At 30.0% G+C, this 16,264-nt stretch overlaps 1 protein-coding gene across 1 annotated transcript; it reads left to right on the top strand.

Annotated features, from left to right (window-relative positions):
* Positions 1 to 2,942: 2,942 nt before the first annotated feature.
* On the top strand, positions 2,943 to 4,859 carry LOC101204288. The gene has a single exon (XM_004140762.3). The coding sequence runs from the start codon at positions 3,156 to 3,158 to the stop codon at positions 4,722 to 4,724; it is 1,569 nt and encodes a 522-aa protein (XP_004140810.1). The 5' UTR covers positions 2,943 to 3,155; the 3' UTR covers positions 4,725 to 4,859.
* The last annotated feature ends 11,405 nt before the right edge of the window (positions 4,860 to 16,264 follow it).

Here is a 16,264-nt window from a genome sequence, read left to right as displayed (position 1 = left end):
TAAGAGAGATGGATGGAGAAGTTATCAAATAACCTCTCCCTCACGTGGAGTTATTCTATTAATTAAAATAAAATAAAAACAAATGTAAACCATATTATATCTCATATAATATAAACTTTATATTAACTAATGGTTTAGCTATCTCATATGACTTATAGTTCTAATATGAATCGAATCCATATTAATTTCAATGTATAGTTTATTTATGGATCTTATTCATATAATTATTATTTGAATCATACTCAAATATTATCTTCTCTCATAAAAATCAATTTATTTCCTTTGATCAATTCGAACAATTCAAATTAAACAAAAATAAATTTGATTCTCATTTATTCTTAATGAGCTAACAATGGGACCTTATGGACCTATATATTGAAGTTGCAATAATATGAGATCAATTAATTAAACTCTTTAATTAAATTATTCTCCATTCATTAACTATTAGTCATTTCACTAAAAAATAACAATCGTACTATTTTTAATGTAAGTATATTTTTGTGTCAATTAAGATATAACCAATCAATAGTGCAATGATCCTTCACAAACTACTCGTAAGTACAGCTCAGCCAAAAGTTATCGTTTTTTCCCTGTTGCTACATCTAACTCATTAAGTACCACTAATTCCGCTAACGAACAATAAGTTATAGTCCTACTATAACTGAACTCCTCTTACTGTATCTATAGCCCTGAAATCAGTCCTTAAGAGAACAATTTCTCCACTTACTGTATCTATAGAAAAGAAGTGAATTCCTTCTTGTTTAATTGTGTTTGCAGCTTCCCAATCAGAAAAATCCCCAAAATAGTAGGCATATTGAGTTAGCGACATAGGCCACTATCACTCATGCAAATCAAAGGACCGCCTTTATGTATAGGGGTTCACGACTCACTCAAGATTCAGGTCAAGTCACTTATAGTCATTTTGGTGAAATGTGGTCTTAACTAGTACGGTGTTAATAAGAGAGATTATTCATTTCATGGTCCGATGATCTTATACAAATTAAGCTCTTTGTATAGAATACACCATCTCTAATATCTTGACATGAATGATAAATATCAAATCATTTGTAGCACTTTAGAATGATTGTAACAATTATAAAGCTGACAGTATTCGTAGTGTCACCGGGACAAGGTATCTAACATTATTCATCTACTATAGACCATTTAGGTTATCATTTAAACATGATCCACTTTGTCTCTACATTCATGTTTAGGTTACCGAAGATAACCTTAAATGTTATTTTATTGATTTTGTGGGTAAATACAACTAAATGTTAAATAAATAAAACACTTTATTTTATTAGATAAATAAAATGCTTGTATAATACAATTACAAACTAAAATATCACAAGATTTAGGTCATCAACCCCACCACAATTTTCATGGTTGAGCAAGAAATTTTGATCAATTAAATTATGCCATGTCATTACAGTAAAAATTGTAATAATTATAATTTGATTAGGTTTGGATAATTAAGTTTGTATTCAACAAACTTCAGGTCCTAAATATAAAAATTGGGCTAAAAAGGATAATGAGTCCAAGTCCAAGTCTAACAAGCACGTGAGCCCACACCTAAGCTCAATAGGAAAATGAGTCCAAACCCACTTAAAGTCCATGAAAATTCTCTATAAATAGAGACTTTGTCATTCATTTTAAGGATATTTGGTTGAAGGAATAATTGAAGCTTTGAATAATTGAAGATTCGAACTTCTAAAAGCTCCCCAACATTGTCACCTTTTGAAAGATTGAAGCTTGGAAGGTTAAACTTTCCTTTAATTCTAAAAAATTGAAGCTCAAATTAACTTGCAACCACAACTTTTTGAATATAAAAGACCAATAAGTTCTACTTTTTAATTTGTATTTGAGAAAAAACATGAGATTGTATCAAGTATATAATTAAGATACAAAATTCAGTTCGACCAATAACATTTATTTCGAAAATATAGTCTCACCCATAAACTGCTAACAACCAAAACAAGAAAAATATTTAAGAATACATAAGGCAAAAAATAAAAAGAAATTTGCTAGCCAAAAAACTTAACAGTAACAATAAAAATATTTATATTTATATCGGATTTTTATCTTGTTTTGATATATGGATGAAATGTTGATATTGATAGTTATTTTTATACATAAAAAAAATTAGTTTTTCCACCACATTTTTTTTTTGAGAAAATGGTCTTAAATATAAAAATTTTAGGTTTTCCACCACAATTTTTGATTGGAAATTTGAATTTCCCATCCATAGCTTGTATATATAATAATAGAAAATAGGGCAAATATCAAGTTGTATATCTTAGATTTTATCAATTTAGAATATAAATTAATATTTGTATTAATTTAAATCTTTAGTTTGAAAGGTTGTATTGTTTTGAACCTATCATTTATATTTTTTTATCAATTTAAATATGGAACTTTTATAAAGTATATACTTTAACTTGAACTTTAATATATAAAAATATATATATATATAATTTAACTTTTAAATTTGTATATAAAGAAAACATAATTTATATTTTATTAATATAATTATAAAAGTTTAGAGTTAAAATTGATATAATTATTATTTTGATATTAAAATTGATAGAATTATTAATTTAAAAGTTTAGGATAGGAATTGATATTTTATACAACTTGTTAAGTTGGATAATTATTTTATTTTGTAAGAGAAATGGGTGGAGGTTATGAATATAAATTGGTGGACAATAGCCTTTCGAAATAAAAGCCAAAAATGAATATGCATGTAAATCAATCAATATAGAAAGACAAAAATCACATTTTCATCCTCTTAGAAAAACTTTTTATTATTATTATTTATGATTCACAATTTTACATCGAAGCAACGTTTCTGTCGTTTTACGTGTAAGCCGCCAAGCCTTCCGTTGTCACCTTCCAATGCCAAAAGAAAAAAAATTCACACTCTTCTGCGCATTTGAAAGTGAAACAAAACTTCTCCCTCTTTATTGTCTTCTCAGTTCCTCCGTTGAATCACAATCTGACAAATTCACACTCCCAGCAACTTACAATATCAACCACCCAATTCTTCCCTTCATTTCCATGGCTTCTATGTCTTCCACCCTCCCTCTCCCTTCATCACCCATTCTTCTCTTAAATTCCCCCCCACCATCTCTCTTTTCTTCTCCACTCACTTCTCCATGGATCTCTGGTCTTGGATTTCCGACCTCCCCAATTCCGACGATTGGACGACTCACTCCTCTTCTTTCACCTTCAACCTCGCCACCCATGGAAACTCCTCCATTCAACTCACTGCCCACCGCTCCACCGCCTCTGATTCCGATACATCTCTTAGTTTCGCCCTTGAACTTATTGGGTTCTCCTCATTTGGTGAGACGAAGACCTTATGGGTTTCCAACGCCTGTCCTCTCTCTTCGGATAAGCCATTCCTTCCTCTGATTCTTCAACTTCTTCAAGAAATCATTTCCCGGTCACCTGCCGGGCAGAAGAGCACCTGCCCTCGATCTCGTTTACAGAAACTTAAACCCGACCCGGTTTCCTGGATCATGGATTCTCACTCGCCGGAATCTTTCTCCGGCTTTTTTAACCTTATCTTTCTCATCCGACTGTTCTGGGTTTGCGCTTGTGATGCTCCCGCTGAAATTGGCTCTTTCTACTTCAATTACTTGCTTTCTCCACACCTTGAAGCTCTGTCGTCCAACCACGCACCGGTATTGCGAACGTTTCTCATCACCATTGGCGTGGATGCTGAGCTCTGTTTCACTCGCACGCTTGGGTATGTAATAGCGAAATGGCTAATTCTTAGAGAAGTCGGCGTTGGGTTGCAGACGTTAACCCACACGCCGCCAAAACGAAGCCTTGGTTTCACTTACGCGACGGAGGCGCACGGGTTGTGGATTTTGAAAGGTCACACTCCGGTTATGGGGATGAGAGTTACAAGGGCCGGTGGCGGTGGTCGGAAGTATCAGTTTCCGTTAATCGAAGCGAAGGAATCGGCGTTGAGATACGCTTTGGCTCACCAGCAGCTAGAGGCGGTTATTCAGTTAGAATATTCGGTTAAGTACCACGAGGGCTATGTCCACGTAGGAGCACGTGTGGACAACATAAGACTACACGTGGCGAGGCTGGCCCTCGGGAGCGTTGATGACGTGGAGTATGCGGAGGAGAGGCATTTCGTTTCACGAGTTCGGGTCTGGATCGGACCGGAAGTGGGAGCGAATTATGTCGGGGCGATGAGTTTGGGACGGTCAACGGAGAACGTTGAACGGGAAGTGAAAGTGCAGAAGATTTTGAAGGGTAGATATGGAAAAGCAAAAATGTCGACGGTGAAGGCTACGGCGAGGACATCGACAAGAACGAAGATGAGGAACTGGAGGTGGGATCAGGAGGCGGAGGGGAACGCAGCGGTGTTCGAGGCAGTGCTGTGCGACAACACGACGGGGAATGAGGTTGCGATGAAGAAGAATTCAGGTGGGAGCGAGAACGGGGAGGAGGGGTTTGTGAACCGGTATAGCGGAACGAACCGGGCATTTAGTAAAAGCGGAGGAGTGGTATTTGCGGGAGATGAGTATGGGGAGGAGGTGGGATGGAGGTTGAGTAAGGAAACGGACGGGAGTGTGTTGAAATGGCGAATTGGAACCCAAATTTGGTTAACTTACTATCCAAATGAGATGAGAATTCCTTATTTTGAAACAAGGTTTGTGGAGTGGTGTGATGAAGTTGATTTGCCTCTGCTTCCCATCAAATGAAACATTAAAACTACCAATCTATAATGTATCTTACCAATTATATGTAAGTAACAACAATTATAATTATTATTCTATTCTATTGATCTATTCTATTTGCTTTAAATCCTATGGTAATCAATACTAAACTTAAAACTACACTAGGCTCATCTCTTGCCCTTTCTTCCAACGTCCCAACCTCTCCAATAAGCATATAACTTCTGATTGTATTTAATTAATATCTCCTAACAATTTTGTTTAATAAAAACAAATTAACAGAAAAAATCGTCTGAAAACTCCATCTCCATGCCGTCGGAAATGGAGAAAGAAGGAGAGGATTACAATCAATACTAATTCATCTTCACTTTTCCTCCTTTTCACAACATCCATCACCTTTTCCTCTTCTTCCTTCATCCGGATGAATGAGCAACTTTTGCCTTTCTTCTACAAATATTTTTTAAATAATTGAGGCTAATTACAACACTTTACAAACTTTATGGGTCGTGAGAAGTGCAATTTTAATAAATCTCATACTTCTACGATTTAATTTGTGCAAATTTTCTCAAACTGTTATCATTATTACGATATTGAAGAAATTTCTTTTGTTTGTTATAAATGTCAATCATATAAGATCAGTTACACTTGTTTTACATATCAAGTATCTAAATTCTTGACGTTTATTATTGATCAAGATTATTTCAATCTCGATAATTTTTACTTATCAAATATAATTTCTTTTTGACACTAAAAACCTGACAACTTAATTTATACTTAATACAATTAGTTTGTCAAATTTGTCTATGTTATTTTTTTAATTTGTATAATTAGAAATTACCTATACAGTTGTTCCTGTTCTGAGGCCTAATTAACAATCACATTGAAATATATAAGACTAACAATATTTATCAACGAACTAAACAAATAATATATATTCACAGCTTTAATTACGTATACACTAACAACAGTATTACAACACTAACAAAGAGTTCTAACTCTATTAAAATGCAAATGCTTTTATCATAAAACAATTAATCGATTCATCAACAAAGACAAAAGCCTTATTACTAAAAAAACGACTCTTAACAATTAAAATACAATAATACAAGAGATACAAACTTAAAGAAGCTTGAAACTCAATAATGACATCGAATGATATATGCTTCGAGTATGAAGTTGAATTCCACACTCTAAACCAAAATACAACAACGTGTCAAAGTTAAAATGAGTTCATAGAGCAACAGTTTACCAAATACTTCAAGTGTTAGGAAAACCATACCAAAAGCCACAAATCCAACAAGTGCAGAATGGAAGAACTTTGTTGTTGGGATTAATTAGTGCAGAATGGAAGAACTTTGTTGTGGGATTTTCTGGTTCTGAGAGAAAAGAATCTTAACAGAAGCCTAGTGTAAGAATTTGCAAAACTACAAAGGCAATAGATTCTTTCGAAACAGGTAACATTTTGATGGATGTAACAAATATATATATATATATATATATATATATATATATAAAAGACTCTTAAGCTTCAAGTTCCATGCCGTGATGTGATCGCAATGCGAAGCAGTCAACGTTTCCATTTATTTAATTTTAATAAATAAATAGATTTGAAATTATCACCAACCATACAGATGTGGTTGATCACAAAAAAATTGGTCTACGTAAATTTTGATATAAGGTTCGGGAGTTTGTTGTCTAGAGAATGTGTTTGCACCCTACAACACCCATATAAATTATTATCAAAATTTATCTTTTAAACTACATTTAAGTGGTTCACAAAACAAAATTTTTATTTACGTTTTTTAAATGTCACATGATTATCGATTCACATCGAATAAAAAAACGTTAACCATAAATTGATAATTATGGTTGACATAAGAGTCATTAGAAAAATGATTTTTTTTACATATCAAATTTTGATATTTTTATTTATTCCCCTCAAGAATATTTAAATATCAAATTTTGATATTTTAATCTCGATCATTATGTGTCTAAGGAAAAATTTTATGTATCTAAGAATTAATAAATTCATAGAAAAAACTACTCAGCTTCATTTAAAATATAATTTTTTTTATAATTTTAAATATAATTTATTAACTAAAATTCAAAAGTGGACAAATTTTATGTATTCATGGAATTAAATTATAAAATCCATAAAAAAATCATACTTTTTCTCCGATTTAAATTTTTATAAATAACAACAACAACAAAATCGTATGAAATTCCAGAAATTGAAATAGTTGTAAAATAATATAGATTGTGAAAAAAAATTATAGGCAGGGCATATGTGAAATAAAATAATATGCAGATATATGTGAAATAAAATATATGCAGGCATATGTGAAATAAAATAAGATGTAGGTATCTCTAAAATAAAATAACATTGATGTATCTATAAAATAAAATAACATGCGTGTGTCTATAAAATAATATCCAGATAAGGTGTGAGATAAAATAAATAAGGATGTCAAATAAATAAAGCACCATGTCACGATGCCAAATAAATAAAAGAGTATGTCATGATGCCAAATAAATTTACACAACATGCCAAACGGGTTTGCACAATGCCAAGTAAATAAAACATTATGCCAAATGAGTGTCAAATATTCAACACATGAGCATGAATTTAAGGACACAATAAATTTGAAGTCATCCTAATTAAATTGGCCTAAATCTAACAAAATTGAAACCACACTAGCAAAAACTACTAAATTAATCTGACAAAATATACCATAATCATCAAATCAATTGATATCCAATTGAGAAAAGAAAAAGAAAAATATCTTTGAAGACCTTGATTTGGAGAAAAGGTTCTTTGTGTTTTCTCAACCCTCCCAAATGACAACGAATGAGCAATGAAATGAAAAGAAATGTATCATTTCCGTAAAATTCTCTCCTATCTATTATTATAGGGCAAAGTTGATAGTTTTTTTAGGTCTAGTGAAGGCCGAGTATGGGATATAAAGTGAAAAAGTGGGAGAGCGAGAGAGTGGTGAGGAGGGAAAGGGAAAAACAAAAAGTAGTGCGGGATTGATTGAGAATAATGGGGAGGGGAAAACACTTTTTTTTTTTAAAAAAAGTGTTTTTGTTTTCTTTTAAAGTTAAATTTAAAATTTAAATTTAAGTTCAATTTTTTTATAAAAGTAAAAAAATAAATGAATATAAAAAATAAAAAATGAAAGACAAAATACCGTATCTACAACTTGCACCCTTTGTCCATCATGAAAATATTTAAAGGTGGACAAAGGAAATAGATAAGGTATCCGGGCCGATTTTTTTTAAAAAGAGAAAAAAACTATTAAATGAGCAAGGATATGAACTTTACCTCCGAGCTAGGTTACATAAATAATGGACCTCATTGACAGGTTTCGGCCTCAGCTTCAAATCTGGGTTCGATTTAACCAAATTTGAAAAAACATCAACCTTAGTTCTAAGACTAGGTTTGATAAATAAAGGACCTGATAGACAGGCTTCGACCTCAACTTCGGATCTGGGATCGATTTAACCAAATTTGTAAAAACATCAACCTTAACCCTAGAGCTAGGTTTGATAAATAAAAGAAAGAACCTAATAGACTGGTTTGACCTCAGCTTCAGATTTGACCTCGATTTAATCAAATTTTAAAAAGACATAATCAACCTTAGCTCTAGGGCTAGGTTTGATAAAAAAAGAACATGTTAGACAGACTTCGACCTCAGCTTCAAATCTGGGCTTGATTTAACCCTCAACCTTAGCTCTAGGACTAGGTTTGATAAATAAAGAACCTGATGGACATGCTTCGACCTCAACTTCAGATATGGCTTCAATTTGACCAAATTTGTAAAAACATTAACCTTAGCCTTAGGCCTAGGTTTGATAAATAAAGGAAATGACCTAATAGACAGGTTTTGGCCTCAGCTTCAGATTTGGGTTCGATTTAATCTAATTTGAAAAAAAAAAAAAATCAACCTTAGCTCTAGGACTAGGTTAATAAATAAAGGACGTATTAGACAGTCTTCGGCCTGAACTTTAGATATGAGCTCGATTTAACCAAATTGAAAATACATCAATCTTACCTCTAAGGCAAAGTTTGATAAATGAAATAAGGGATATGATAGACAGGCTTCGACCTCAGCTTCAGATATGGACTCAATTTAACCAAATTTGAAAAGACACCAACCATAGCTCTAGAGCTAGGTTTGATAAAGTGGACTCATCCTTCTTTTAAATTGAGTTGAAATTTAATTTGAAACTATCGTGCTTTACAAATAAATAAATAGCTCACTATTTCATTTTACTAATTCCATTAACAATTGATTGACATGGTCATAGGATAGAATAAGACATATGTATCACGAGAACATTTTAAGCTACCAAACTCGCCACTCTTCGTATCAAACAAACGAATCCAAATTGCGAAAGACTACACTATGTTGTAAAGACCCAATGTTGTTTTAGCCTTGGGCTTCACAAAACGTGAATCCTTTTAGGTAGTGGATTGTTGTTGACATCCGACTTCTCACCAGCATTTTTTAAGCTTAGTCATCTCTAACATTAATGAAAGCTTGCACTTTCTTTTTCAAAGCCAAAAAAATTATAGTTGAATGTCTTGCTCCTCCAACATGATAATCACATCGAGCTAGCATTTGAATCATACCATTTTGGATAAAGAGGTTGTATAGGATTCATTGGGTTAGGAGCTAACTGTCGATTTTGAATTAGTTGGGGTAAAAGCTCTCTACTAGTCATGGGAATTGGTTCAAATCGTCATTATCTGAGTTGGTCTTGCTACCCTGACCTTGTACAAATGGTCGAGGAGAGCTTGAGTTAACAGGTTTTGGGGTTCCAGAGAAAGAGTGACCTGATACATAGTTGATATAAGGGATATGAGAAACATTGCTTATATATATGAAGAAAACTTGACCAAAAAATCGATTTGTGGTTCTCTAAATTAGGAAAATCAATTGTATGAATTTCATCTTCTTTCTTCTTAGATTTTGTTCCTTTCTTTAATCCTCCATACTCAGTTGAAGCCTCTACTAACCTCCCATGCTTTATCTCATTTTCAATTCTTTCACCAATAATAATAATGTCAGAAAAATTGGCTGTAGCATTACTAATCATTCAATCATAGAACGAAGCCCGCAAAGTATTCATAAATATAAATGTCATTTATGTGTCTGTTAACGGTGGTTGAACCTCTGCGGCCAAATCTCTCCATCGTTGAGGATATTCTTTAAAGCTTTATGAAATCTTCTTCTCCATCTGTTGCAGGTCTAAACGATTTGAAGTCATATCAATATTATGTTTGTATTGCTTTAGAAAGCTTTAGAAATGCATAAGCTTCCAAACATGAATGTGAGCATTATCTAATTGAATATACCATGAGTAGCTGAATTTGTCAAACTGTCCTGAAAATAATGGATCAACAATTTATTATTACCAATATGCGAAGCCATCATCTTTCTACAAGATGATCCATCATATTTGTCAAATTCGAGAACTTTAAACTTTGTTGGAATGATCAATTCTTGCACTAAGCACTATTGTGTTGCATCTATATTTTCACAAATGTCAGTCCCTTCAATTGCTCTCGACCTTTCTTTCAAAACATCTAATTTTTGCTTAGCTGGAGTGTTCTCATTTTGTCCCATGTCTTGAATTTTAGCTTGAACTTCCATTTGTTCTATTTTTGGGACGGGAGGTGAAACAACAAAAAGTAGATCAATAGCAATATAGTGTTGAGTGGTTTGAGACTACAGAACATTAATGTGGCATGACATAAATCCTAGAGCATAAATGAGATCATCGGTGTCTTGAACTAGATTCCTTGATTGTGTTGTTTTTACAACGACTTTTCCTTTTCCTACTGAAAGTAATTCCAATATTTTTTAAACTTGTTTTCCAAGATTATTAATATCTTGTCTCATTTTATCCATGTCTTTTTCATGTTTTTCTTGCATGATTCGACTTTTATGCCTCGTATTTTAAGGATGACAAATTGGAGTAGAATGAGCTATGTTTTCCTTTGATGATTTTGAAAACTTTGAAGACCTTGAGAAAATGAGAAAAAGAGAGAGAAATAAAAAATTTTAAAATTAAAATTCAAAAATCAAAATTCAAAAATAAAAAATCAAGAAGTAAAAAAAAAGTAAAAAAGGTTTTCACGTACGCAGTAACAAAAGTAAACAATACTCTCTCTCTTTTTTCTTTTCTTTTTAATATTTAGTTAAGTTTAGAAAATGTAAAAGTTTTCATGTAAGGTAAACATACTCTCCTTTAAAGTATTTATGAAGCTAGATACTCAATTAATAAAGAACCGAGATAAATAAAATTTAAATCAAACTTTTCTTTTAAAAAAATTAATATTGTATAAAATATTGTGATTAAACTTTTTTTTAATAAAGAAAATAAATATGATTTAAAATTTCACAAAAATGTAAAACTTTGTTTAAAAAAGAAATAATATATATATATATAATTTGGACAGTTTGATTCATAAAATAAAATATGATAAAAGAAAATGAATGACGTTAGTATCATCTAAACTCCTAGAAGGGGAAGATTCCCAAACTTATTCTAATATTATTTAAAAAATAACAATAGAATTAATTTGAACGATGATTTTTCATGTGGCTGCCCGAAAGTCTAAACTCGAAAGTCTAAACCCGTTAAAGATGAGTGGAGTGAAGGCACAGTATCAGAGAGTGCGTGGGAGAGAAAAGAAATAATAATTGGGTTTAGTTGAGAAAAATATTGAGGAAAAACACAATTTTTATATATAATTTTGTTTTTAAGTGAAATTTAAATTCAATCTCTTTTATAAAAATAAAATAAGCATAAATAAAAAAACAAATAAATGAATATAAAAAAAAAATGAAGGACAAAATAGGAACAATTCCAAAAATTAGAACTATTAGAAAATAAAATAAAGAATTATGAGTAGATCATACCAAACATATGAAAGTAACCCAAATGCATAGACTAAAACGAAATAGAAACTCTAGCAAAAACAGAGCAACAAAGGAAACCTTTCCCATTGAAGTTATGCAAACTTATTTAAATCTTAATACAAGTTGTAGAATCTAAGACAAGAAAATAACTTAGAATCATAAAAGGAGACCTTCCTAAAAAATACATAAAAGCCAAAGAAAGAATACCAAAAGAACAAAACAATAAGGCACTAAAAAGTACAAATTCTAGATTAGCACAAACAACTAATTTACATTAGTGGACAAACAAGTTTTCCTATACATAATAGTCATAAAAAAAAAAAAAATAGTATTCAACACATATGTATGTGTGTGTGCGTATGTAGAAGAAGCCATCCTTGTCCCTTGCAACTAAAACAAAAATGAATGGAATTTAAGGAATGAAGTGCAATGAGAATAATCACAAGGAAGAACAAAATTTTCAATAATATATAAAAAAAGGAAAGATCTAAATTCATTCATAATAATGATTAATTATGACATACAGTTTAATTTATCCATGTTGGGGACAACCTTCCTCTTTGAAGCTTTCTTATTCTGTCACTAACTCTAATCCTACCAACCTACCAACCTACCATCAAGAGAACAAAAGAAATAATTAGTAATAAGCATAACCTCTAGCAGATTATTATTAGCATGACAAAACAAGAGTTTTCATCATTACCCAACCAAAAAACAGCTCACAATTTGGGAAACTGTGTTAATTAAATCTTCACCATTACGCAAAATTACAAATGAATATTTAATAAAAACTCTCCAAATGGATATCCTTTTTCTCATTCTCCTTAATTCACATTAGGGTTTTATCCAAAATCAGCACACAAATCACATTCAAAATAAACAACATTTTACCTTGTATTATTAACTTAATGAATGTGTTACTTATACAAAGAGCTAAGGACACAAAAGTTGATATAATAATTATATCAACTAATATGATAGAAGAAATTATCGTATTGGGTTACTCTGAAGACCTTGCACTGTGATATATCTAACTTTTGACAGTAAGTTCCAGTGGCGGTTGAAAAAGAAATGATATGAATATTGTTTAACGATGATAGAAGAAAAAGGAAGTATTGGATATTCCAAGTGGACCATCCAGGAGAGTCGATCCTGACAATTGTTTTGTTTTGTGAGTCAGTCGACGACTGTAACCACCGTTCTATTAAATCAAATTTGTAACACATAAGTACTGAAAATTCATTTCTCTCTGTAGTCTCTACAGCACAAAAACAACAAAATGAGAATGCAAAGAAAATATACGTGAAATTGTCCTAAACTAAGCTTAAGACATGACTTGATCGGATATGGAAAGGAGAGACGACCATGGTGATCTTGAGGGTGGTTGAGAGGGAGAAAGATTTTGAGAGGTGAAATGGATTGAGGATTTAGGAGAGGAAATCTAGGGCATGAGCGTTTGGAGTTGGTGTGAGGAAGAGAGAATCAAAGAAGAGATGATACGATGGAGGAGGAGTGAATGGTAAGAAAATTGGGTTAGAAGGACTGCATCTTCCCGAGGCAGTCACTTGGGAAAATTTTGAGAAATAACATCTTTTTGTGTTATATTTCAAAAGTAAAACCGTTATAAAAAAACTCATAATTTTGTTTTTTTCAAGACCAATCTAGATTGAGATGACTGAGAGATTCTTCCTAAATTTTTAAAAACTCTTTAATTTAATTAAAATTTTGAAAATAAAAACAAATAAGCCAAACAAGGTATCTTCGGATATTAGACCAACTTTTTCTTACAAACTTTTGTTCCTTGAGAGCATATCAAGAACAAACTTAAAGAAATGGGGATTGTCTGACGCTTTACAAGGTCATTTTGATGATGTCATTTTACCTGCGATTGGAGGAAGCCATGAAGGAGAGCTCTTGTTTAAAAAAAGAAAAATTACAACAAATGACAAAAATATTTAGAAAAAAATAGCTCATGGCATCAATTTTTTTTCATATTGCGAATATGACAAAATTAGTAATATCAGACGACTATTAGACGGTAATCATAGGCTATCAAACATTCATCACTTATAAATTTGCTATACAAATTTAGAAAATGTTGTGACATGAGCTCTATTATTATCATATTTTTTTTTTTTTGTTATTTTTGCAAAAACCTCTTTAAGAAATTTCATTATGTAATATGATCTCTGGCTAAAATTGCTCCAAGAGTTCTCCAAATTTTACTTAATTAATTGACGTTCATGCTTGTCAATTAATTTAAAATAATAATAATAAAAGATAGTAAAAATTAATTAACTACATGAGACATTTTTATAAATAGCAAAATAAATTAAAATACTTACAAACTATAGCAAAATTTTGAATTTCATCGATGATAGAAACTGATAGGCTTCTATCACTATCTATCAATACTTCTGATAGAAGCATATCCAATGTCTATTATTGATAGAATCTGAAATTTTTACTATAAGTTGTATGTATTTTGTCAAATTTTCTATTTCTTTTTACGATTTTCCTTATTATAATTCATATAATTCTTTTAAATACTTAGTAAACAATAACACTGATTACAAAAAAAAATTAATGAAAAATTAAAGTTCAAACTGAAGTGTAAATCTAAAAAATATAGGGATTAAATTCAATTCAAACTCAAAATAAAAAACTAATATCGTAACGTTTTAAAGTTTAAGATCAAATAAAAATTAAATCCAAAACTTGGTACCATGAAGCATTTTCTCCGATTATATAATATAATTGTAATTTATAAAAAGAAATTAACTTTAGAAAAGAATATTATAAATGGTAAAATATTAAAAACTATTTATAAAATATAGCAAATTTTAAAATTCTATTAATAGTAGAGATGGATAGACTTCTATGATAATTGATATGAAATTTTGTTATATTTCGTAAATATTTAGGTTCAGTTAAAGAAAATCTCAATTTTTATGGAATGTTGCGTTGTCAATAATGAACAATGTTCTTAGTTTAGTTTTTTTTTTTTTATTTTGTTACCGATTGATTAAAGAACTCCTCATATGTATTCTTTTGTAAAAATGAAACATGCAAGTCAAGAGAATGAGGGTTTTGGTCGAAGAAATTACAGAATTTTTTTGAACCAAGAAGAGGAGAAAGGAAGAAGAAGATCGAGTATTTTAAGTAGTTTGCACTACAAGAAAAATGAACTATTGTGATGTTTAAAATTTGTTAGATTTACAATTTACAATCATCCTCGGTAAAGGCAGGAATATTGATAATAGTTGTAAAAAGATGTCACAACTGGTCTTCTCATGATAAAACACAATGTCATTGTCAAAGCATATTGGGATTTTTTTAAAAATAATGTAAAATTTGAAACATATTTCAAAAATAGGTTGTTGCAAAATTATTTTTAAAAATAGGTGATTTGAGGTGAAGTCGTGTATCCCCATAAAGTGGACCTCACCTCTTTTATTTTTTCTTATTTTTATATATATACTACCTCACATTTTTTTATTTTCTAATTATTTATATACGTGGGTCTCGCACATTTTATTTTTTCTTTATTTATATTTAAATATCTCAATCTTCAATTTTTCTTATTAAATTTATTTTTTATAATTTAATTTAATTATTACTTATTTGAAATTATACTTTTTTTTTTCCAATTTTAAGTATTTTTTTAAAAAATACAAATATTAACAAAGTATGTTATTAAAAAATATATTAAAAAATAATAATAATTAGAAGAAGTTGAAGAAGTTGAAGTTACTCAAAATAATAATTGAATAATTTTTTTTAATGTATATATATATTAAATATCTCCCTCCTCAATTTTTCTTATTAATTCATCTTTTCTAATTTAATTTAATTATTTCTTAATCAAAATTATATATCTTTTTCTGATTTTCTGTTAAAAAAACATATATTAACAAAATATGTTATTAAAAAATATATTAAACAAAACAAAATAATAATAATAATCAAAAGAAGTAGAAGCTTACTCTAAAAATAATAATAATAACAAATTTGCAATCGAAAATTATTTGTTAAGTTTTTAATTTGTAATCGAACAAATTCTTGTTTTTTTTCTTTTGCCATAAACATGAATTCTTTTTTATTCAATTACCAATAAGCATTGGTGGCTAAAAGTGTTATTATTATTTTTTTTTTAGGAATTTCAACTTCCCTCAATTATTATTGTTACTACTTTTATTTGTTTAATATATTTTTAATAACATATTTTTGTTAATATATGAGCTTTTTTTTAAAAAAAATTGAAAATTGGAAAAAAAATATATGTATAATTTTGATTAAGAAATAATTAAATTAAATTAGAAAAATGAATTTAATAAGAGAAGTTGAAGATTGTGATATTTAAATATAAATAAAGAAAAAAATTAATTAATTTAATAAAGAAATATATTTTTAGAATTTGAATGTTTAATATATATATTATTATATGTTGGTATATATAATGAAAAAAGTGAAATGTGTGGCGTATATAAATAATTAGAAAAAAAATGTAGGACCAAATGTAGTATATATATAAAAATAAGAAAAAATAGAAGAGGTGGGGTACATGACTTCACCTCAAATCACCTATTTTTAAAAATAGTTTTGCAACAACCTATTTTTGAAATATGTTTCAAA

Source organism: Cucumis sativus, chromosome 3 (assembly GCF_000004075.3).
Source record: "Cucumis sativus cultivar 9930 chromosome 3, Cucumber_9930_V3, whole genome shotgun sequence".
Taxonomy (NCBI): domain Eukaryota; kingdom Viridiplantae; phylum Streptophyta; class Magnoliopsida; order Cucurbitales; family Cucurbitaceae; genus Cucumis; species Cucumis sativus.
This window is presented reverse-complemented; position numbering and strand designations above follow the sequence as displayed.